General features: G+C 40.4%; 1 protein-coding gene across 1 annotated transcript in view; it reads left to right on the top strand.

Moving 5' to 3' along the window:
* The window catches only part of RAB2A (RAB2A, member RAS oncogene family), a 74872-nt gene extending 54996 nt beyond the window's left edge, over positions 1-19876 (top strand). The window contains exons 7-8 of the mRNA XM_081259007.1: positions 16405-16473; positions 18556-19876. Coding sequence (XP_081115133.1) covers positions 16405-16473; positions 18556-18651 — 165 coding nt within the window. The 3' untranslated portion in view covers positions 18652-19876. The remainder of the gene's footprint in view (positions 1-16404; positions 16474-18555) is intronic.
* The last annotated feature ends 6203 nt before the right edge of the window (positions 19877-26079 follow it).

Raw genomic sequence — 26079 nt, forward strand, 5'->3', positions numbered from 1 at the left:
AAACAACTTTGAAAAAGAAGAATAATGTAGGAAGAATCACTCTGTTGGATCTCAAGTCTTAACGTAGCTGTAGTTGTCAAGACTGTGTGATATTGGTGAAGGGAGAGAAACATCAGTGGAACCAAATGGAGAACCCACAAATGTGCCCAACTGCTTTTTAACAAAGATGCAAAAACAATTCACAGGGTAAGATAGCCATTTCAACAAATGGTGCTGTAGCAATTGGGCATTCATAAGCAAAAGAAAGAAAGGACCGAAGTCTCACACCTTATACAAAAACTAACTCAAAACTGATCATGGAATTAAATGTAAAATGTTCTACCTATTTATCTTTTATGGAAAAAAAACAGGAGAAGATCTTTTGATTCTAGCAGTAGGCATGCTTGTCACTAAAAGCATGATCCATAAAAGGAAAAGTTGATAAATTAGTCTTTAAAAACTTTTACTCTATGAATAAGCCTGGTAAGAGGATGAAAAGACAACCTACAGACTGGGAGAAAGTATTTACAAACCAAATATCCGACAAAGGACCGCTAGTATCTAAAATAAAGAACTCTCAAAACTCAATAGTAAAAAAACCAGATAGTCCAATTAGAAGATGGTCAGAAGACATGACAAGACATTTCATCAAAGAGCATATATAAATGACAGATAAGCACTTGAAAAGATATTCAGCATCACTAGCCATTAGAGAAATGCAAATTAAGACCTCCATGAGGTATCACTACACACTGAAATGAAACATAGTGACAACACCAAATGCTAGCAAGCATGTGGAGAAACTAGGTCATTCATACATTGCTGGTGGGAATGTTAAATTGATACAGCCACTTTGGAAAACAGTTTGGCAGTTTCTTTAAAAACTGGATGTGCAGCTATCATATGACCTAGCAATTGCACCCCTGGGCATTTATCTGAGAGAAATGAAGACATGTTCACACAAAAACCCATACACAGATGTTCATAGCAGCTTTATTCATGATAACCAAGCACTGGAAACAACCCAAATGTCCTTCAACAGATGAATAGTTAGACAAAGTGTATAGTACATCCACACCATGGAATACTACTCAGCATTAAAAAAGAACAAACTATTGTTACATGCAGCAACCTGGATGAATCTCCAGAAAAGTATGCTTAATGAGTAAAATCAGTCCCAAAAGGTTGCACATTGTGTGATTCCATTTATATGACTTGGTTGAAATGACAAAATTAGAGAAATAGAGAACAGATTAGTCATTGCCAGTGTTGAGCCAGGATGTCAGGGTGGAAGAGGAGGTGGTATGGTTATAAAAAGACAGCGTGAGGGATCCCTGAAAACTGAAATGTCTGTATCCCTTTTCATTATTTTGGTTGTAACAATGTATTATGTTTCCAAGATACCACCACTGAGGGAAACAAGGTGAAAGTCACACAGGATCTCTCTGTATTATCTTACACCTGAACGTCAGTCTGTAATTATCTCAGAAAGTTTGATCAAAACATAATAGTAATAACCACATACAAGCAACTTAAATTCATTAAATTTAACCTGTTCTTTAAGATCACAATGGCAATTAAAAAAATAAAAATTAAGGATTACAAAACCTCACAATTGTAATGAAATACTAATGTGAGAAAATGGAATATAATTATAAAGGCTTAAGTGATTTTTTTTAATTCATGAAGATCCCAGGATTTGTTTTTCAAATTATTGTCATTATTTGTTAAGTATGGCTCTTTCATGAGTCTGTCACATTCTTACACAGAGCAAATTTTTATACAACCAGTTCCCTCCATGCTAAATGTATGTTTAGCATATGCCTAACAAATAATAGAGTTACTGTTGTGATTTTTATTATGCATAGACATCCTTCATACGATTTCTCAGAAGAAGCAGAACATGAAATAACACTAATATTCATAAAAAAGACAGCTAGGCTATATGGAATAAAAAAGACCTGGTTGGAAGATAATGATGAGTTGTACAAAGTAACTAAAGGAAGAACTCCAAAAATGGGCTAAATATTAGATGTTTTGCACTAGTATTCTTTTTTTTAAAAAGAGTTCATTGATGACCTCTATGCATGTCAGACTTTAAAATAATTAAGTTCATCATTAAGTAAAGAGCATTTATATGACAGTACACATTTATCCATTAGTTTAGGTTTTTTTTACATCCCCTGTATTAAAGCATTTTGGTAGCCTCACAGTAAGATTGATGAAGCTGCTATTTTAAATCAGTTTAAATAGTGTCACCATTTTTAAAAGTAAACCCACATATGCATCATCTGGCTTCAGAAGTTACCACCATTTTGACATTTTGATGATATTATTTTATTATGTGCCCTGTTTTTAAAGCAAATTCCAGAAATATTTTACCTACAAATTTCAGTAGCAGTAATTTAAAAAAAAAAATGTCCATCATACCATTATTATACCTAACAAACTTAGCAGTAATTCCTTAATAATATCTGATATCAAGTCTGAATAGCAACCCCCCCCCTTTTTTTTTTCATTCAGCAATTGATGTTGGAAAACAGGTACTTAGTTTCTTTCTTCGAGGTCAGGGAAGACTAACAAAACCTGTTCTTTCTACTTTGAGAAGGGAAGGAAGGAGAACTAAGCCAGCATCTGTCAGATACCCTCCTTGTCACTGCAGTCAGCACTGGCTCCTGCAGCAGGAGAGCTGAGGCCTCAGTGGGAAACTATTCAGCTCATAAAATTACAGTATACGCTCTCTGGGATTTAAGCAAGAGTTAGCCTACTAGAATTAGATCCAAAGAGGAATCATCCTGAAAACAAGCAATAAATACATTAGTTTTACAGGGTCTTTAGATTCTTGATCAGTTAGTGACTTAGACTTGGGGTTGGAGAAAATAGTAATTCATTTCAAAGATGTTTGTTCTAAGTGCTATACCTTCTGTTTTTGCTTTCTAAGGACTTGGATTTGCCTAACTATGCCATCCTCCATGGGAGAGGCCGTTTAGCACAGTGGGTAGAAACTTGGGCTATGGACTCAGACAAGAGTTTATCCTCAGCTTACTGCCTGAGCTTGAGGACCCTCTGGGAGAGCTGATCATGTGAGGAGTTAAAAAAGTAAGGCAGGTATCCTGAGTGCATCCTGGTCAGCTAGTAAGAGTGGTGGTTGGTGTTTGGGCAGCTCACAGAAGGTCAGTGTCCTCTTCTGTATAATCTTTAAAAAGTACTTGATTCCTAGCCAATCCTTGGCTCTCATGTGTAGAGAAGTTAGAGAACTCCGGTATTAAAGAAAAAAACTTTCTTAAAAGCCATTTTTAAATATAAATTATTTAAACATAATTATGTTTAAAGATAGAATGATTTATACAAATGCCAGTGTCCTGATTATGGACCATCTGACTAAGGGTTCTTTTTAGAAATTTAAAACTATGTGATCATTCATTAAGATTAAGCCTAACTGGTACCTTGATGATTCCTTTCAGTTTAGAACTAGACCTGTTTCCTTTTCCTGTTGTGCTGTGGACTATTTTTGTATTTTAACCAAGGTCCAGTTACCTAATGCAAGTCGAGACCATGAAGTTTAACTCTTTTATTTCCCTGTAAGCAATTGGACAATTTGCAGCATAAGATAGCACCATTTTTCCAGCATTTGTTGCGTTGTTGCTGGAAATAGGTTTACTGTTAATCTCTGGATGTACTGATTTACTCAGCATAATGATTTCGTCCACGAAGGATCTGTTGAGGGGAAGGATCAAAGTGGTGTTAGAGAAAAATGCACAGGATAGCTGTCCACAAAAGAGAATTACCGAGTCCAAAATGTCAGTAACGCTGAGCTAAAATAACAGGATATAATTAAAATCAATGAAGTGAAGCACCAACAACTTAGCATAATACATGAATCCTCTTTATTCATTTAGTAGTAGGTAGGATGGTGTATATTTTGATCTAAAAAAGCTTCATTTCAATGACAACCTGGGGGAGAGAGTGAAGACTAGAAAGTCCTGTTACGAAGGGTCCCACTTCTGTTTTACGGGCTGGCTGCGACCTGTGAATTCTACAGTGAGAATCCTCAACTGTTTCATCGTCTTGCTGATGATGTTGACAGCTGGATCCAAGCTCCTTGTATTTCTAAACCACACTGATGTCCTTCTCTTTTCCGGTTCAGGGCCCCACTGGCAACATCGTTCAGCACTGCTCTACTTATAGTATTTCGGACTCATAGTTTTCTGTTAACGGCAGCCTCTCGTGTGCCGACTGTTCTGCTCTTACCTGGATTTATGCTGCTGGTCTTCAGCTGGGATGATAAATGGAAAATGGCACCAAGACTATGCTTCCAGGATTTTTTTCAAATTATTTTATAAAGAGCATAAAAATAAAATGATACCCTAGTCTGCCTAAACTAGATACTTACAGAGGTAAGAATTTCTCAGATAGATCTACTATTTAATAGATGGGTATCATTTTATATTTATAAAATCATGTATAAGATTAACACCACACACAGACCATGTACACACAAAGCAACACTTTTTTATATACATACAAACATAGAAAGCTCTCTCCACATAAAACCTCTCTGTATTAGCAAACTACTGTGGTACATAAGTATTATGTTTAAGTATATTTGTTTCCAAACTGTAAATTATAATTTCCAAGTTACAAGTTATAATAAGAGAATTCACCCTTCCTATGAAGTGGATTCTAGTCAGTTTTATACAACTTGGGGTTGCTCCAAACATGCAATTATCATTCATCCTTTTTGCTATTTGCTGAAGAAATGCACGTTTAAATGTGATAGTAGAGGTACACCCCAGAATTCATCTCCTAAGTGTCAACGAAATTAAAAAGCCAACTGCAACCAAAATATTCTCGCCTATGCGGTATTCCCATAGAATAGGAGACCAGAACACATTCTTTACATTTTCAGTTCCCATTACTGATTTTTAAACTTAATATTTGGATGCTATACACATATATTTGAGTGCATAGCATATGGGGGGGAACCCATATATTTAGTTGTCTACCATTTATTCAGGTAATGTTCACGCTGAATATACAGTGCATTTATAGTGTCATCACACCTTATATTAAGAAAATGAGGTTTAGGCTCTTTTACCTCTGGTGGACAAAAAAGAAAAAAAACGATTATTTTGACCTCCATTTTGCTGAAGATTTTGCTGATAAGGAAATAAGAATCGACCATGTGACCAGCAGTAAATATTTTTGAATATTAGTTTGACTTCCATTTTCAACTGAGACTTAAAGGTTATTGAGGACATCAAGATATCATGCTGCCTGGTGACTGCCCTGGCTTCCCATTGGCTACATGCCTCCTCAGCTGCCACCCTCTGGCAGTTCATTCCAGAACCACAGCTTCATTTAGTGTCCTAGTCTGCAGGGTTCCAGGAAGATCTGACCTCCGTGGTCTGTCCTGTGACACACTGAGGAGTTGATATGAAGGGACGCTCCTCCAGTCACTGGAATCTGGTGACCTTGCTTGCAGCATTTAGAAGAGTGTCTCATAAGTGGAAGGTTGCTTTCAGAAGTATTTTCAAATGATTAAAATGTGTCAGGTCCCTGAAATAATAATGTGGCTGTGTGTTTGTATGGCATATTGTCAGAGTTCTTTCACATATGTAGTGAGGACTCAAACCCAGGTGTTCCGGGTTCCCCATCCGTTCCCATTCTGTCTGCCACACGGGGGAGAACAGCAGCGCTGAAGGTTAGCCTGCCCTTCTCTGAGGAGCATGAATTAAAATGATCGCTTCTGCAGAGGGTTCCGTGGTCAGGTGAGCTTAGGAGGAGCTGGAGTCTACCCCCTTTCAGGAAACCAGAATTCACAATAGTAGTGTGTTATTCCTATTCTGAAAACCCACTGTTAAGAAATTTGTTGGCTTTTATTTAACCTAGAGTTTTCCAAGTGTGATTTAGCCATTCCCACCCCCACCCCCGCCCCAGTGGAATTGGGGTGGAGGGTGTGTAATAGCCAAAGGATTGACGTCCTTTAGTTTTGCTAATTCTCTTCATGGTAACATAGAGGTTGCAGTGGGGGAAGTGGAGGCTACTTTCTTCTTAAGCTCAGAATATCTTGTAAGAATATTTTTTTCCAAATCAGTTGTATTTAGAACAGTGCTTCTCAAACATTAGTGTGTATTCACTTCACCTAGGAATCCTGTTAAAATGCAGCTTACGATTCGGTAGGTCTGGGGTGCAGCCTGAAGGTCTGCATTTGCAGCTTGCTCTCAGGGGGTGTCGGTACCGCGACCCGGGCTCCCTCTGGGGAGCGGAGAGGCTGTGAGTGAACGAGACGGTCCAGCCAAGTGCTGTCCTTCCCCTGCTCCGCAGATTCATGATTTCTTCAGACCTTCTCATCATCTTCGTCCTCTCTTTTACTGATTCTTGGCCCTCAGCATATAATTACATAATCAGGTTTCAACCATCTTAAAAACAAACCCTATCAGTCCCTGTTCTCCTGGATATGTTCTCTTGTAGCTTCTAGTAAGATCTACCTCTGTTTCCTCATTGGATTTCACACCTCGGTTCACAGTCTGACTTCCTCCATCATGGCCAAGGCCACCCTAGACCTCCTAGTTGCCTCCCCTAACAAATGCTTTTCTCTTCTTCTCTTGAACAGTCCCTGGGGGGTATGTGATGCTTTTGACTACTCTTCTGTCTTAGCTCCACGGTATCATGGTCTCATCTTTATTTGTGCTCTCCCGCCTTCCAGACTCCTTTACCATCTCCTTCTTCCACGTTGAAATGTCACCTAAATCCATGAATACCCTTCTTAGGCTGTGTGTCCAGCTCTACTTGGGCAGCTCTGCGTGAGTGGGTCTCGGACCCTCCGGTTTAACACATTCAGACTGAACTGATATCCCTTCTCTGCTCCAGTCTGCAGGTGTGCGCTGTCGTGTACCCTAAAGCAACCCCCTTCCCTATCCCTTACACTCATTTCTTCAGTCAATATGTATTGCTTTCCATGTGTGTATTATTATTTCTGCCAGTTAAATGTCTCTCCAAATTGTCCTCTTCTGTGATTGGACTCCCTGTGTTCATTTTTCAGGCCTCTACGCTGTTGCCTATAAGATCTTTCTAAAAATGAAAATTGAATGTCACTCTCCAGCTTTATTAAAACCCTGAGGTGGTTCCTCACAGCTTCTGCATCAAACTCCTTAGCTTGGAAGACAGGTCCCTTTATTTGCCAGCCCTCCCCTCTCTTCTCCTTGTTAAACTAGAGAGCGCGTCCACAGGGCAGGGCTCCTGACCTGCTTCCGCAGAAAGTATTCTCCACACTAGAAATGCCCTCCTTCCGACCTGATCCTTCAAGGATGTATAGTGAGTCTGATTCCTCCTCTTGGAATGCGTGACACGTGGCACACCCTCCCTGCCCCCTTCACCACTCTTATGTGCTCCTTTCTCTGTACTTAGTCATTCCTGTGTCATGGGTTTATTATCTTCGCACTCTCTCATGACTCTGTCGTGACCCTTGTTTTTCACGTTGGCTCAACATGAGGACAGAGTTCCTTGAAAACATAGGCTGTCTTTTCATCTCGGCATCCCCAGCGCCTAGCACAGTTTCTCCCCACACAGTAGATAATTGTTCGGATGGTTATGTATTTATTTAATTACTTTAACCTTACTCCTCTCCCCGCAGTCTTTAATCAGCTTATGCTTTGGTCCCACTTGTTAACTTGTAGGTGGAATTCTGTCCGAAACCTTCTTTGCCCTAAGCATTCTAAAACCTATGAGTTTTGAAAAACACAGGTGAATAGGTTGGCTTCTCCTTTGATTGGGAGCCCCCTCCAGTAGCCTCCTAGGGTCTTTGTGGTTTGAAAGAGGTTCTTCAGACCCAGGAATAACCCAGGAATAATATGGCAGGCTAGGGAAAGTACCCCTTCCCAAAGGCCGCAGGTCAACTTTTTAAAGGTGTCCGAATATTCTAGAAGTGATATATTTACTTCTGTGATTCCTTCCTTGTTTTTCTCTGTTTATTCCCTCTAAATTAAAATTTCGTTTCCTCAGAGTTGTACATTACCAAAACTTAAACAGTATTATATTTCCTTTAGGACCCAAAGGTGATTGTGGTGTGAAATAAACATATTGTTTGTCAAACAGCTGTCACTGTCAAATATTCTCAATCTCTTAGCCATTTACTTGATGGGTGATTTTTCCCTAATATTCATCAATTTTACTTAAAATTAAGATTGGAAATTTATGTGAAACCAGAAAAATATATAAACATCAAAATTTTTTGAGGCAAAAGTTTAGTAATTAAAAATATCTTAAACTGTTGAAAAATCAGGGCTGGAAAATTCCTGGTTTAGCTGCTAAAGCACTAAAGATATAGCCAAGGTGATAGCTGAAAATACAGCCACCTAACCCAAAGACACTGTAGTAAGCTGCCAAGACATCTAACCTGACAGGGTCAGTGGGTTTCTGTGTCGGGGTGGGACGGGGAAAACACCTGACAGTAAGACTTTAGTGACTAAGACCAGTTTCAAGGCACCTTGTGAATACTTGCGTCCTGTCCTGCTACTTGAGATCTACAGACAGAATTTGGGTTGAGGGGACATCTTCCTTGCCTTGGGCTGTGTTGTAAGTGGTGGAACAGATGTTTCTGTAGAGCTGGAATGTGGCTGTGAACTGAAAGCTTTGTTACCCCTCAACCCTGTTCTCGGTGTCGTGGGTACCACAGGGCTTTTCACTGAAAATCTGACCTGACCTTACCAAGCTTCCAGCATACCTTGAGGGGAGCTTAGTGTAATAAATATTTACCACTCCCTTCCACAGATTGGAAGGCTTTGCGGACTGGCGTCGGCTTCTCTGCTGCTCGTTTGGCCATCACCCTAGGGAACTTCAGGGATGATCCAAACCAAACTAACTTTGAAAGTTTCGTCCAGTTTCTCTACTTCTAAACCAGGGTGGCTGAACATTTCTGAAGAAAACCTTGCTGTTGTGTGCGTGTTATGCACTTACACAACTATATAGATGACCGGCTACCAAGACTTTCCCATCAGCATTAGAGATCCTTCCGTGTGTCGAAAGTAAAACTCTTCATTCCCTCCTTGAAACCTGATTTTCTTCCTTTTTTATTTCTCTCAATTCACGGCATACCCTTCCACCTCAGCCACTTAGGCCAAAAATGGAGTCACCCTTAAACATCTTACCATCCTCACCCTGTTCTTTACCGAGTGCTGTTCATTTCCCCAAAAGAGATACTAAGTTTGATCTTTGCCTTCCATTCTGGTTGCCACTGTTTTGTCAGGCTTCATTTCTTACCTTGATTATAGTTCTCAACTCCTCCTGGCCTTCCTGTTGCCAACCCTCCTCCTGAGAATTCCTCCTCTAAACCACCCTCTGATTTTGTCCCCAGCCTGCTTCCTACCTTTTCAAGGTTCCTTGAGGTCTGTTGGGCCCCCTGTCTACCCTCATCTCACATGGCTCCCTGTCCCCAGCTTCCACTGTAACTGAGCTTAAAAGCTGCCTCTCTGTCCAGACTAGTCTTTCCTCCCGTTAACTTTCCTAATAAATGAGTGGGAGCTGACTTTCCTTCAAGCCTTCATTCATGGGGCTTTCTCTCTCTCGACAGTTTTTTTTACCAGCAGAAGTGGTCATGCCACGTTACCCTTCTAAACGGCTGTTGTGGAAGCTTTCGTGCTGTGTGCCAGTTTTGGATTTGCATCTGTCCTGTAGTACTCCCACATCCTTGCGGTCAAAGGCATTCATGTACCCAAGTATATAACTGAGTATATATGCTCTGTGCCTGGTACAAATCAGGCACTCAGTAAATGCTTGTTGAATGGAAGAACTAAATTACTAAGGAATTAAACATATCTGCGTGTTACAAGTAACACAAATATTTTGTACTTCCAAGAATAATCCTAGCAATCCACAGTAATTTCTAGCTAGCTAGAAGGTTTTTAAGAGGATAGGATAATTGTGTGCTTTTTATGTTCAATTTTCGTGGCAGCATAAGCAAAATAAATGAAAATTCCTTTGAGTTGGGTTAAAGATAAGTGATCCTAATAAAGAGACGATAAACGTGGGCAGAATATTAATCCTGCTAACCCTGCTTCTGCTACAGTTCTGCCCGGTCTTGGGCAAGTCCCTTCTCCTTGGCAGCCCAGTGCCGTCTGTACAGTGAGAGTTATGACAGGTCAGTAGATTTAGCAGCAGCCCTCTTTCTTCTAATGAAACACAGGAAACTGGATGAAAGAAAGAAGAGCAGAACAGCTCTACTTTGGAATAGGGGATGCCGCGGAAAATGAGGGGGAGGAGGAGGAAATGGTGGCCCCCGCGGGGTGTCCGTGAACGCAGCTTGAAGCCATCGCGTCGGGCTCGGCGTGTGGGAAGGCTCTCCGGAAGCTAACGCAGGTCCAACCAGAATATTTTCCGTCACGGAATTCGGCGAAGCTTCATGTGTAAACGGCCTGTCTTGCTTCTCGTCTGATGTTCTTTTCTCAGGACTTTCCTGTCTGCATAGTACCGAAGTCTTATCTCAATACATTTTCTTCTTTCGGCTCACCGTACACATTATGTGTTGCTGACTTACCTTTTGATGCTTAGTTCTGTCTAATCAGGGTGTTGTAATTCGCTGAGGAGGCTGCTCCCGAGGGCCCGCTTCCCCTCTCGTTCCGCGCTGGTGTGCGCCGACGCCCCGTGGTGCCGAGGGCGGACGCGTGCCGAGGCCGCCTGCGAACCAGCCGGTCTGGAGTAGGCGCCACGGCTGCCCTCCTTTTACAGAGAGGCTGAGCAGCAGGTCCAAGCGACACGTGTGGTAAGAGGTGGCGCTGGGCTCTGACCCCGACAGCCTGCTCAGAGCCTCCCCTTGGCCGTTCTGCTAGCAAACTTGGAGGTACGGCTTCAACCCGCAAGATTAATTTCCTCGTTGTTACACAGATTTTGAACTTCTTTTCAGAAATATCGAGAACCTGTGTAAGTCACTTAGTATACTGACTGACCCATAGTAAATATTTGGTAAAAATATTGGCTAGTGTAAGCTTTGGCAGATGGACACCTGGAATGTCCATAGCCTTGATTAGCAATGGAGAAGAAAATTTAACAGCATCCTAGTTCTCTGTCTCCCAGTTCTCAGAGAGAACTAAAGACTCCCTTATTTTACAGGGTACTTTGCTCTTTAGCATCTATTCAAGATGTTGAAATAAAACGAAGACACTTCAATTTATTTTGAATTCTTACCTAACAGATGCTGTAATTTTTATCTTGCCACCAGGTGGCAGCATGTTACACAAGGAAATAATTGAAATGTTATTCTGTTGTAGACTAGTTTTCAGTATTTTGCCTTAAAAACTGTTAAACCATAATAATAACAAAATATTACCCCGTGTTCCCCTTTGTCTGTATTCCCCCTCATTGGTTGTGAAGGCCCTCATAGCCCAGTGTCCATAGCCCACAGCTAGACCTGCCTTGGTCCTGCCCTGCACACACTATCCCTCTGTCAGCCAGGGCAGAGAGTTACTTTTCCTGCATCTGCAACCGAAATGTAAGCCCTCGTACTGAGATTCTCCCAACTAAATTGTTCTCGTTCAGCAGCAGTAGGAACTACCGCAGTCGTCCTCTTCCCTGGACCTTCCATGGTACCCAGAGAAGTACCAGATCTGCGGCAGCAATTGAGTAGGTGCCCTTGGGTAACGGCCAGGTAATAGGTAGGATATACATTTTTAGTTCTTTGTGGTTATGTTTATTTTAATTTGTGCTATACAAGTCCTTGAAAACTTACTTAAGTTTAGGTATTATCAGAATCATTCAGATAACTACTGCCAAGGGTTGAAAGATTAGTGTCTGAGGTGGAGGGCAATTAATGGCTAATGAAGGTAAAGGACTGGACATGGCAATTAATCAAAGTAGGGCAGAGCAGGGAGCTAATGGGAAAATGTAGAGAGAGTCAGGCTTCAGATACTGGCGTGCAGCGCTGCATGGGAAGGCCAGAGGCTCGCCAAGTTAAGTTGGCTGCGAGGAAATCTGCTTATACTTCTTTTTTTTTTTTTTTTTTTTTTTTAGCTATGTTGGGTCTTCGTCTCTGCGCGAGGGCCCTCTCCAGCTGCGGCAAGCGGGGGCCACTCCTCATTGCGGTGCACAGGGCCTCTCACTATCGCAGCCTCTCCCGTTGCAGAGCACAGGCTCTAGACGCGCAGGCTCAGTAGTTGTGGCCCAGCCGCTCCGCGGCATGTGGGACCCTCCCAGACCAGGGCTCGAACCCATGTCCCCTGCACTGGCAGGCAGACTCTCAACCACTGCGCCACCAGGGAAGCCTCTGCTTATACTTCTTTTTTTTTTTTTTTTTTTTTTTTTTTAATTTATTTATTTATTTTTGCTGTGTTGGGTCTTTGTTTCTGTGCGAGGGCTTTCTCTAGTTGTGGCAAGCGGGGGCCACTCTTCATTGCGGTGCGCGGGCCTCTCACTATCGCGGCCTCTCTTGTTGCGGAGCACAGGCTCCAGACGCACAGGCTCAGTAGTTGTGGCTCACGGGCCTAGTTGCTCTGCGGCATGTGGGATCCTCCCAGACCAGGGCTCGAACCCGTGTCCCCTGCATTGGCAGGCAGATTCTCAACCAGTGCGCCACCAGGGAAGCCCTGCTTATACTTCTTAATCGTGGATCTGCCTAGATTGTTTCACAGGGTTAATGAAATCCTTTCACATCAGTTTCTCAGCAAATGTTTTTTCCTATTCTATAACCTATTAACTAATATTCAGATTTGACTATATTTGAAACGTGGAGTATAGATGAATATAATGTTTGTAATTCTGACTTGTCACAAAACCTGCAGTGATATTTAGGATGTCATGTTTTTAGAGTATTATGTCAATTAAGCAGTGCTAAAAATTTTCTGGAGTTATGCCATCATCTTGCTTCATTTTTCTGATAGTAAGGAAATAACTATTCCAGATAAATTAATTGTTACAAAATCTTTCCCTGGTAAACATCAAAACTTGTAAGAATAATGAAGACGTTTCGAGAACGTGTTTTGTGTTACTTATGTTAAACAGCAAATCCTGAGTCTCTCTCCCCTTGATGACTCGGGCCACCTTGGCCAACACATGCCCTCTTCAGTCAGGAGCTGTGAGCCCGTCTTCACACAGGCCCACTGCTCCCGCCGCCGCTGCCATGTGCGGGCTCCCCCGTGGCCTCTTCCCCAAAACCGCACACACACATCCCCGCTAGCTGCTCACACAGACACATCCTCACACTCACTCTCTTTCCCTTTCTCCTTCCCTCTCCTTTTCATAATTTGCTTCTGTAGACTGGGGAATAGAAGAAGTAAAACTAGTTAAAATGATGTCTAAAATTGGAAGGAATTTCAATTTAAGACTGTCCTATTAAAGCATGAGCTTTAGGGAATTCTCTGGTGGTCTAGTGGTTAGGACTCTGCGCTCTCACTGCCAGGGCCCCGGGTTCAATCTCTGGTCAGGGAACTAAGACCCTGCAAGCCACACAGCACAGCCAAAAAAAAAAAAAAAAAAAAAAAAGCATGAGCTTTAGTGTAAAGGTTCTGTAGTATCTATTTAGCTAACTTATTGTTGCTAATTTCTTCCTTTTTTTTTTTTTCTTTTTTTTTCCCTGTGTCCTAGAGGTATTTCAGATTGTTACATCTCTTCCTTGAAAAATATATATGGAGACTGATTTTTAGTGACTGGAGTGAAATGAGCAATGAAAGAAAATTCTAGCCAATTGTAACAGATATGTATCTCTTGTCTTTCTGAGTTTTTGAAGTGCTTTGCAGCTTTAGTGGACAGTTACTGTCCGTGACAACGAAGGCTGTTCTCTTAGAAGTTTTATTTTATGTCTACTAAGCCTTAACAGTATTTGGTTAATGCTCATTATGTTTGAGAACTCAACAATTTCAGTCCATAGCCACATACTTTGAAAAGAGGTGTACTAATGTCTACAGTTGTCACATTGGTTTTAAACTCTTAAGGACTTCTTAAAATTGATCATTAGTTAATCACTTAGTAATATATATTAAATATTAATTTTTGCCATGATGTAAATAATCCATTTATATAGTGTCCTCTCTATAGTGTGCTCAGAGAAGTGGAAAATATTTTATTTCAGTGTCTTTAATATGTAATCAGAGAGTTGGATGACAAGTAAATTGTAGCATTGTCCAAAGAGTATTTCACTGAGATTATGGGAATTAGAAAAGATAACCATTTGCTATATTTAATTATAATGGAGTTAATTGCATGTCTTTCTGATATAAAATACCTCTTACGTCCATTGGGTACAGCTATTCTTGAAGGTGCTTAAATAAAGTATTAAATATACTATTTAAGTAATAAAATTAGTAGTGACTTGGAAAATTTAGCATAAACAAAGACATAGCTTTCTTAAGCCAGTTTTTAAAGTGATTCATCAACAGATTAGCAAAAAGCCAATTTATTTACATCCATTGGCACATGTAATAATGACTTTTATAATATAAATGCTTGTTTATATGAAGTTATAACTCATTTATGGGACCTTGTAGTTCTAATGTTCTAGTGAAATGTACACATGCGGGTGCTCCTGGAAGGAATTCCAACTCTGTGAATTTATGAATCTGTTGACTTCAATATTTAGTTAGCCTGGCCATCACTGTAATTGACATGTTATTGGAAATAGAGTTAGGTTTTCCCTTATTTATAAGGATAACCTCCATTTTGAGGAATGTGAATCAATTCATAGTTGGCTGACAGCCGGTTTCTCCTTCACTTGAGCTCCAGCACACACTGGAAAAGCACACTGGCTTCCAAAGTGCCTTGTGAATCTGCAGTGATTAATTCTTCTCATTATTTCGCTGCAAGTTCTCGTGACCCTCTCTGATGGTTCGATCAGGCGCTTAGAGTTGATGCATATTCATTCCTCTGTGCGCCTGCCGCAGTCGCTCACGCCCCCTGCACTGACTGGTGTGTTCTTGGTGCAGTAATTGAGCTGCAGTAGATTGATTACTCTGGGGAGCTGTAAGGCCTTTAAAGGTGAAAACATACCAGTCCTGTTAATTAGGAAACAAAAGCTCTGGTGGCAGTTTCGGCAGTCAGATGTTTCCAGTGTAGAAAAGACGAAAGATGTGATGTGTTCCTCTCTGTAAACCTGTTTACTTTTTATATCTTGAATTAGGTCTGTATCAGTAGTAGTGGAGAACAGCCTTCTTTTACGAATTTTTATAGAATGCTAATTGAATATAATATTAATACTATTATCTCTCAAATCTAATAGTTTAGAACCTGAGTTTGTATACACCTTCTGTAGCATTGGCAGTAATGTGTAAAATATCTTAATATCTTACATAAATATAGAATGCTTTTGGATTAATTTTGATATTTAGAGGCTTAATTTGGTTACAATGTTCTAATGCTAATTTCTTGTCATTTAGTAGTACGCTCTGTGGGAAAAGGGTGAAACTTTATTCAACATGGCATAGAAGTTGAGCTGCCTTTATCTCTTTATCATAAGCACCCTTTGATTACTCCCCCCCACCCCGGCCAAACTGTATGTTAAGTAATACATTGTCTGGGGAAAAAGATCCTGTATGGAACGGTGGCCTCCAGAAGTAAGCTAGTTTCAACATGGACATCTATGCAGCTTACCTAATTGACATGTTTTTCTCAGGTGTGCTGTTCTTATGTTATGGTCTCCCCCTCCCCCTTCCCTTCTCCAGCCATGAATTTTTTCTTTTGAGATATAATTCACATACCATAAAATTCACCCTTTTTTAAAGGGTACAGTTCTGTGGGTTTTAGTATATTCACAAAGTTGTGCGACCATCTCCACTGTCTTCCAGCACATTTTCATCACTCGATTCCTTCCTTCCCCTAACCCCTGGCAACCAATAATTATTTTCCTTCTGTGGATTGACCTCTTCTGGACATTTCGTATAAACGGAATTGAACTATATGTGGTCTTTCATGTCTGGCTTATTTTACTTATTAGCAAGGTTCATCCTCACTGTCGCATGAACCAGTACTTCATTTTTTAAGGCTGAATAATATTCCATTGTATGGTTATGCCACATTTTGGTTTTAATTCTTCAGTTGGTGAACATTTGTGTTGTTTCCACTTTTTGGCTATTGCTGCTACTAGCGTTAGTTCCCATACATCCTTGTCTTGTTCGTGATCTTAGGGGGAAGGCTTTCAGACTTCACCGCTGGGTATGATACAGGCTGTGGGTTTTCTTAGATGCTGTTTATCAGGTTGAGGAAATTCCTTTCTGTTTCTAGTTGAATGCTTTTATTGTGAAAACATGTTGGATTTTGTCAAATGCTTTTCCTGCACCTATTAAAATGATCATGTGGTTTTTGTCCTTTATTCTATTAATATGGTGTGTTCCATTGGTTGATTTTCTTATGTTGAGCATTGTAATATTTTATAGAGCTTTTAATATAATGTTCTCTTACTGTGTGGTTTTAAATAATTTGAACTAATTTCTCTACCTTATATTTCAGGCATTTATTAATACAGCAAAAGAAATTTATGAAAAAATCCAAGAAGGAGTCTTTGACATTAATAATGAGGTATATATATATATATATATATATATATATAAATATTATTGGCTAGTTAATTTAGAATTGAATTTTAATTACTTGGATTCAAGATTTCTGTTTTTTAAAATTCCTAAAATGGATCTATGATGTCAGTTAACACATTCATTTATAATCATCTCATTGAAAATTTGTTATATGTTGTATAATAGCTAAATGTTTATGTTCTAGTGAAGCATCACTTTATCTATGAAAACGAATTAAAGTAAGTGACCCTATCCATTTATTGCAAGCAATGCAAAATAATATATATCCTCCAAAGAGAGAAGAAAATCCACTTTCATCTACACATCCATATGGTGTCATCTGCTTTGGGAATAATTTTCTAGTGTGTAAATGCATGTGTGATGTTAACTGATGCAAGGTGCTCTCTCCGTTGTCTGGTGCGGAGAAGGGAGACGTCCATTTGGAAATTACTCCCAGGTCAGCATAGCGTGTTTTCAGGAGCCTGAGTTAGTATATGTAATTGGCAGTTGGCACTAGTTGTTTTGTTTGTTTTTGTGGGTTTCTTTTCTTTTCCTTTTTCTTTTTTCCTTTTTTTTTTTGTGAGATTATTTTGAGCCAGTTTTGATCAACATGATTAGGATAAAATGTAACTTTGAAGCAAATAATTCAGAGTGTTTACCAAAGGCCATCATTTTGACCTAAATCACCACTATGCATTTGTCCTTATTTATTTCAGAATTGTTATGTGGATAAGAGCATATTACTTACTTTTACGTAAATGTTTCTGCTTTTCTACAATAAGCCTTCTTGCTTCCAAGAGAAAAACCCTTATTCCTCCCCCGGGTGCAGCGAGGAAGCACCGTGTTAGGAGCCATGGTGCGTGTGTCTCTTGGCGCACGTGCAAGAGAGCCTCTTTATTATCTGTCTCAATATTCGTTGCTAAAACAAACAACAGTTTGCCTGGGGTTTCCAAAAAGTGTTGATTTTCCAGTTTCTTTTAATTTGTAGTGATAAAGTTTCTAACCCATATTTTCCAGGCTCATATGGCAATAGATCTTGAGTTAATTTAAAGGCGACACCATTCAGAGACTAATGCCATATAAATTGAACAGTAATTGGGCGTCTCTGTAAAGGGCATGTTCATTGTCTCTGTCTGGTTTCATATAGTAGCTGACTGCTTTACTGTGCCTGGTGTGGCTTTGATTGCAATGTGCTGTCAGGAGCCAACAGGCCGTGCGATTTATCTGGCCTAATGCCAAGTCTGACTTCTTGATTCCTCAAGAAGTTGCTACCAGCCCAGAGGGGGCAAAACCAATGAGCCATAGGGCATGCTTTTTATTAAAGAGGAGTCAAAAGAGCGAAAAGAAACCACATCAGCTGCTGTCAATACTGAGCTAGTGCCAGAAACCCCAAGGCTACTACTGTTGCAGAACAACTGCCAAGCACTATAAATCTGAGATTTACTGTGACGTAAAGTTTCCTTAAGAGCTTAATTTCTGAAGCTACTGTATTACTTTTCTCAGAGTGTTGTATTTTTAGGTAAAATCCACTTGAGGGAGTGAGGGTTGAGACATAAGTGTGAGTTTGATGAATGAAAGAACCACTCTGTGTGTGGGTTCTTGGCAAGCTGCCATGTCTTTGGGGATCATAGAAATTATTGATGACACAGAACACTCATATGCCCTTAGCCTGTACAGCTGATTCAACATGGAACAGAAACGCTGTCTAGAGGAAAGATTGTACGTCGTATTAGAGGAGCATAGGCTTTGCATGTTTTTCTCTTTTAAAGATTACGTTTTAAACAGTCTCTCCATTGTGAGAATTCCCTTAAAAGCAGCACTCCAGTTTCTGTTACCACAGTACCTGGTATGATAAGGAATTGTTTGCAGGAATATTTCCACAAGTATTATTTTAATAGGAAGGAACATCCCCTGAGAGATATTGTTTTAATTGTGAAAATCTGCTTAGTGTATATATATATATATTTTTTTTTTTCAGTTGTTTGGTAAGATTGTGCCACTAAGAAACCAAAGGATTTCTTAAATTTAAATTATACTGTCTGGTTGGCTCCGGTTACATTTATTATCCTTCTGTCTTTCATTTCAGGCAAATGGCATTAAAATTGGCCCTCAGCATGCTGCTACTAACGCCACGCACGCAGGCGGTCAGGGAGGACAGCAGGCGGGGGGAGGCTGCTGTTGAGTCTGTTTCTACTGTCCCGCTGCCCAGAAGGGGCTACTCGCCTATTCTTTCACCCTCCTGCTCAGCTGAGACGGGAGACTCTTCGAAATGGCTTTATGTCACAGAAGAAGACTTTAATCCTTCAAATTCTTGTATAACTTTGAATAAATGGTTAATGTTCACTTAAAAAGACAGATTTTGGAGATTGTATTCATATCTATTTGCATTTGATTTCTAGGTCAATTGATGTGATTATTTTTGTTAAATGTTGTCTTGTGCCCTTACCTACGAACTGAATTGTATTGAACACTACAAAGTCATCTTGAGTATTTTAAATCGGATTGTGTAGTTAGGTTTCCCCACACCTGTGGTTACCTAATGTTTAATATTATAGAACTGTCCTCAAAAGTTTGTCAGTTTTCAAGGCTATAAGGAAAACCGAAGGACTCTTTTAATTCTGTATTTATCATTTACTTTCTGTATATATAGTTTAATAACCTGCTTGGGTGTAATTTGCCAAGCTTGAATTCTTTAATGCATTTGCATAAATTCTATACTGTTTAGAGCTTAAAGCTACAGAAGCATCGTTAGGAATTGCTTGGACACTGAATTTTAAACTTTTTGACATTGTTAACAAGCATGTTCATCTTTTTCTTGTCACTAGTCCGAGAGAAATATGCTTAATGTACATTCTAAAGGCTATGTATGTGTTAACCTGTTTTAATGCCAAAAGTTTGCTGTTTGTCCACAGTTTCTTTAAGACCTCTTCAGAAAAGGATTTGTTTGCCTTAATGCATACTGTTGGGTAAAAACACAGTATAATGAGTGAGGTGGGCGGAAGAAAGAACTCCCTCTGCCTGAGCGACTCCAGGAGGAATGAGTGTCCACATTTAGACGGCACATTATGAGGACTTTAATCTTTCCTTGAACACAATAATGTTTTCTTTTTCTTTTATTCACATGATTTCTAAATATATTTTTCACGCAGGACAGTTTTTTCAACCTTGATGTACAGTGACTGTGTAAAATTTTTCTTTCAGTGGCAACCTATAATCTTTAAAATATGGTGAGCATCTTGTCTGTTTTGAAGGGGATATGACAATAAACCTACCAGATGGAAAATCCTGTTAAAAGTAGAAAAGCTTTAGTAATTTGCTCAGTGTGGTGGTTTTATCCTTTTTCTTTTTCTCCCTTGGACTATAATGAAATTGTTACAGCAGTGCAAAATAAAATCCTATGTATAAAAGTGTTCTTTTTTTTTATGACCATATCATTTTTTAAGAATGCAATTTTTCAGTCCCTCCACAGCTTTTACATGTATTAAAGCACATTTTTTTTAAGGGTCAGGATGTTTAACACTACCCTTTTTAAAAATTTTGCTAGAATGTGGTAAAAATCTTTTTACCGTATTGAAATTCTTTTTGTTATTGATGATGTAAGCAAGTATTTTAAGTATGAAGCTAACTACTTTCCGTCCACTCAGTGACTTCAGCTTTCTACCGGTCTTTCCTGAAGATTCAGCAGTGCTCTTTCAAAGCTTTGTCATTACTCTTGTGGGACGTCACCCAATGCTATCTTAGTTTTTTGCTTTGACTAGCTCCTAGAGGGCAGAGGGAACGGTGAGGGGAAATCGAGTTTCCTGAGTATTTTTATTATGCACTTTTTTTCCCCCTAAAGTGGTCTCACCAGATTCACTCTCTAATGGTGAGCAGGACAAGGGCCGACGACTAGGACCTGCTCTGCTCTGTACCAGGAAGAGGGGGATTCTCTGGGAACTGGTACTTCTAAACTGCTGTTAATTTTCCCGGAAACTTAATGTGTTTCTTTTCCATTCTGTCTCTAATTCTTTTATAAATCACGTGTAAGAAGAGAAGGTCATGGGAAAAACCAACAACACCAAAACACATGTATTTTAATAACCTAAGAAGAGCTGGAGCCCTCAAATGCAGCCCCTGCACAGCAGCCTTAACCTGCCTCGGCGTTGGGCCACAGGGGCGGGTAGAGGACTTCTCCGTAGTTGTCACCACTTTCTCTACAGATTTCACCCGCCATTAAGGAACCTATGTGATGAATCCTTTACGTCAGTCGACAAAGCAGTGTTACTGTCTGGTTTCTACTCTGCTGTTTTATTATTCTTGTCACAAATAATGTAATAGTGGCACCTGGAACCAAACGCTTTAATACTGTAATTAAGTCTTTAAATGATCTTTGGTCAATTTTGGTAGCACCTATGGACATGTTTTAAGAGCTAGAAAATCAGTCACAGAAAATAAAGAAAACTTTTAATGTCTCAACATGTAACATTCCAAAGTTGTAATCTTCATAAATATAGTGTTATAATTTGCCTTCTGGATTTAACAAAACTGGATTAAGACCAAATTTTTGGAAGAGTAGTGTATAATTAGATAAACAATTCAAACAGTACATGAGAGCGAAACTGTATCTTCCTACACAGTTTAATTTTTTATTGAAGTATAGTTGATTTACAGTATTGTGTTATAGTTTCAGGTGTACAGCAAAGTGATTCGGTTATACATATATATGTATACACCTAGGTTCTTTTTAAATTCTCTTCCATTATAGGTTATGTTTTTAATTTTAAAATAGCCTGTTAACAGGAAAATAGTCCCTATTTCTAATAGTTCTAATAGTCAAGAGAGTAGGGATATATATGATACCAAAATGTGTCTAATCTCTCAAATTGTTTGTGTTTGGAACACATTAAACATTTATTCCCTCATAGGTAGTGAAGCTCCATCTAAGCTCAGTACTAGGTTGGCAGCACAGGGTTCGGCTATGTGAGCTAAAAATTAATACCAAAAAAACCCATAATAATGCAAAAAGATAACCCTGTTCCATAATAAGTAATTGACTATACAAATGCATGAGCATATCTACCTGTGTTTCCTGGAAAGAGTTCACATGTGCTTCAGTGTTCAAGTGAGAATAGAGCCTAACCCCATAAGTAGCGTATCTCATGTTGCATTGGTATATACTGGATAACACTACTTGGTTGAAGTCATGATGGGAAACTTTAAGGTGCACATGTATATATCCAGTGTTGATTAGGTTTGGAAAATCCTCAGGCCAGCTCTTAAAAATTGAAGGACCAAAAAAAAAAAAAAAATTGAAGGACAAAGGACCAAAAACCTGATAGGAAACATGGAAAAAGTTCACCAAAAAAAGAAGTAAAAGTGTCCCTAAAATATGTTTTAAAATCCAGACAGTTAGAAATGCAAATTAAAACTGAGATGCCATTTCTCAACTATGATATTGGAAGAAGATTAATACAAGTATGACAACACATTCTGTTGGTGAATTGTCTCATGTTGTGGGTGGAAGTGCAGACTGATACTAGCTTTCTGGAGAGGAACTCAACAATACCTAATAGAACCAGGAGATACCTGTTGACCCAGCCTTCCCACTTCTAGGAAAACACCCTGATGATACCCTCCAACAATGCGAAAGCACGTGTGCACAAGGCTGCTCACTGCAGCATTGGCTGTAATTGCAAAATAATTGAAAATGACCTCAAGGTCTTTACATAGGAGAGTGATTCAGTAAGCTGGTACGTCACACAATGTAGTCCTACACGGGTGTAAAAAGTCTGTGCAAGAGCTCTGTGTACTGATGTCATGATTTCCAGGATATATTGTTAAGCAAAATGAGAAAAGCAAAATGCAAGCATGTCTACAGTTTACCATCGCTCATTGAATAAGGAAGGCAGGAGACGAAAATATACATGTATCTGCTCACCTGTGCAGAAGAAACACAAGAAGAATAAACTAGAAACTAATGAGACTGGTTACCTACAGGGGGTGAGTACAGAGTGGAAAGTCAGGCGAATCGCGACGAGTAGCACCTTCCAACATAGTTTCGTTTAACTCAACACTACAGTAATGTTTCACATACTCTGAAAATAATTAAAGTCAACCATGATGTGCCAGGAACTCAAAATGAAATAAAAACTAATGAGAACCTACCTATAGTATTAAAAAGTGACATTACCACACTGCACAGTTCTGTGGAATTCTTGCGCAAAATGTATAACGTCAGCCTAGTCACTGGGAAACCTCAGACGAACCCAAACTGAGGAAAATCCTACAAAGTAAGTGGCCAGTGCTCTTCAAAAATACCAAGGTTGTGAAAGATAAAGAATAAGGCACACAGATTGGAGGAGACAGACATGACAGCTGAATGTAACATGGGGTGCTGGATGGGTCCTGGAGGCAGTTTTGATGAGGGAGGGGCACACGGGGGGCTTCTCTGGTACACGTTCTGTTTCTTGACCTAAATGGGGGTTACACGGATACTTGCTTTATAATCCTTTAAACTGTGCCTATGTGTTGTATGTACTTTCTTGTAAATTAAGATTTTGTCTCCATCGATCAAAAATGCTGCCTTACGAGTTGCCCTCAGAACTTGAAAAATGTGAAGTCTACCCTGTCCCCTTTTCGTGGATTGAATTGTGCTCCCCACCAGCCCCCCCAAAAATAGGTATGCTGAAGTCCTAAGCCCTCCTACCTCAGAATTTGTCTTTATTTGGAAACAAGATGGTTGCAGATATGATGAGTTAAGATGGAGTCATACAGGAGCAGGGCTGGCGTCCTTATCAGAAGATGGCCGTGTGAAGACACACGGGGAGAAGGCCATGTGGACAAGGCAGCCTCAAACCCGGGAGCCCCTGAGATGGCCAGCAAACCACCAGCCGCTAGGATGAGTCCTCCACGGGTTTCAGGGATTACACCCTGCCGACCTCTTGACTTCTGGTGTTGAGCCTCCAGAACTGTGGAAGAAGTTCCTGCTGTTTCAAGTCACCCAGTAAGTGGCACTTTGTTACGGCCACCCTAGGAAATTAATACATACCTTACATCCTATGAATGTAGACATTTTTTGATAGGTTGTCTGTGTCCCTTCAGTGAAAGGTCTTGTTGAAGCTGTGGGTTTATGGGAGAGTAACAGCTGCTTCACTGCATAGCACATGTAGAAATCATTGTGAGAGAAGCAAGGTTAATCTCTAGGAATATTGTTACAGCTTCCTGCTTCAGAGTAATGTAATTTACACATCCAGATGCTATTCAGAGTATGAAACGTTTTTGTACATAGGGATTTTATGAAAAATCATAGATACAGCACAGGACTTTCCTTATATGACGTTAAAGATAGCATTTTTAATGTTACTTAAGCCCAGAATTCAGTTTAAAGTTGAAGCAGACGTCAGTGTGTACAAGTGTGATCTTACAATGATTGTGATGCTGACAGTGAAAGTGGAGATGTTAACACAAGTTCAGCAATGACATCCTGTTGTGAAAGTAAGCAAGTAAAAACAAAAAGTAGGTGCAAGCTAACCAAGAGGCGTTGTGTTTTGAGATTGAGATCCTGAAATCATTTTTATTTATTTGTTTGTTTGTTTATTTATGGCTGCGTTGGGTCTTCGTTGCGCGCGGGCTTTCTCTAGTTGCGGCGAACGGGGGCTACTCTTCATTGTGGTGAGCGGGCTTCTCATTGCGGTGGCTTCTCTTGTTGCAGAGCCCGGGCTCTAGGCACGTGGGCTTCAGTAGTTGTGGCACGCAGGCTCAGCAGTTGTGGCTTGCGGGCTCTAGAGCGCAGGCTCGGTAGTTGTGGCGCACGGGCTTAGTTGCTCCGCAGCATGTGGGATCTTCCCAGGCCAGGGCTCGAACCTGTGTCCCCTGCATTGGCAGGCAGATTCTCAACCACTGCGCCACCAGGGAAGCCCCTGGAATCATTTTTGATCATTTGAATATTGCTAACAAGGTACAGAGCATCGAGAACAAGAGTGAAGGTGACTAGCTGGTGGGTGAGATAGTCACCAGGGACAAGGCCACTGCAGTCTTATACTTGACAATTAATTTTGCATTAAAATTGCCACATTCCAGTCCCCAGGAGCTACTGCACAGAATTCACATTTACAAGAACGTGGAAACTGGCTGCAGTCGACCCTCCGCTGTGTCTTTTCACATGCGCTTCTGCATGAGTTGGGTGCAGCTGGGACAAGCATCCATACTTCATTTCAGACTTTTCCCTCAAGCAGGTGCTGATTTGTGTTAAAGCACTAAAGTTTAACATCCTCTTTGCAATTAGAATTATGAAATCATTTGCTAAGGACTGTAATCAGAGATGGCTCTGTCAGGGGCTGTGGCCACAAAGCTGTCTGTTCCTGGGACCTGTCCTGTGGAAACTTACCATCTCCAAGGACCATGATTTATTCCATGGGACCAGCCATTACACGGTGGGTGAAGCATTTATGCAACTAATGTGCCTTTTAAGGGTGAAAAGCAAGGGTTATTATGCAATGCTGTATTAGTTTGCTAGGGCTGCCAGAACAAAGTATCGTAAACTGGAGGGCTTACAAAACAGAAATTTATTATCTCAGTTCTAGAGGCTAAAAGTCCAAGATCATGGTGTCGGCAGGGCTGGTCCCTTTTGACGGCTGTGAGGGAAGACTGTTCTAGGCCTCTCTCCTTGGCTTGTAGATGACCATCTTGGCCCTGTGTCTCTTCACATCATTGTCCCTATATGTGTGTCTTCGTATCCAAATTTCCTCTTTGTATAAGGACACCAGTCATATATATGGGTTAGGGCCCACCCTAATGACCTCATTTTAACTGGATCACTTTAAAGATTCTATCTCCAAATGAGGTCACATTCTTCAATACTGAGGTTTAAGATTTCAACATATGAATTTGGGAGGGGAGGTACACAGTGCAGCCCATAACAAATGTGGTTATGGGTTATGGATTTTGGACAGTATGAAAGGAAGGCACTCAGCTCTATAATCAGCCTAGTCTGTGTTTATGATGAAGTTTGGGGACCACCGCATGACATGGACAAGCTAGGCACAGAGATTTTAAAGGATGCTCCCTTCAGGTTCCTTATTTTCATTTGTGTCTACTAAATCTAGAGAAAAGCTCAACCATGAAATAAGCCCCTTCCTAATTCTGAATGTCTCACTACTTAATCAAGACCCATTGGAACCTGAGCCCTTTGCCACTTGGGCCTCCACAACTTCATGGGGCCGGCACGCGTGGGTCTCCATGATGCTGCCCGGTCTGAGGGCCATGTGTCATCCTGTCAGGCAGCATTGCCATCTGCAGAATGAAATTCCTGAAAACGGGGTGTGTGCAGTGGTACCAAGCTTCCTAATTCTTCTTGCCTTCCCACTTCTTTCTCAACCAGAATACTTCTTTCTTTCTTTTAGACTGAAGTGACATTCGCATAACAAAATTAAGCATCTTTAAGTGAACAATTCAGTAGCCTTTAGTACTTCACCATCTGTGCAACCCACCCCTTCTATCTAGTTTCAAAACACTTTCCTCATCGCCCCTAAGAGACCCCGTACCTATTCATCAGTTACTCCCCTCACCCCTCCACCAGCCCCTGGCGACCACTAATCTGTGTTCTGTCCCCGTGGTTTTACTTATTCTGGAC

This window comes from Mesoplodon bidens, assembly GCF_964165515.1.
Source record: "Mesoplodon bidens genome assembly, chromosome: 16".
NCBI classification, from domain to species: Eukaryota; Metazoa; Chordata; class Mammalia; order Artiodactyla; family Ziphiidae; genus Mesoplodon; species Mesoplodon bidens.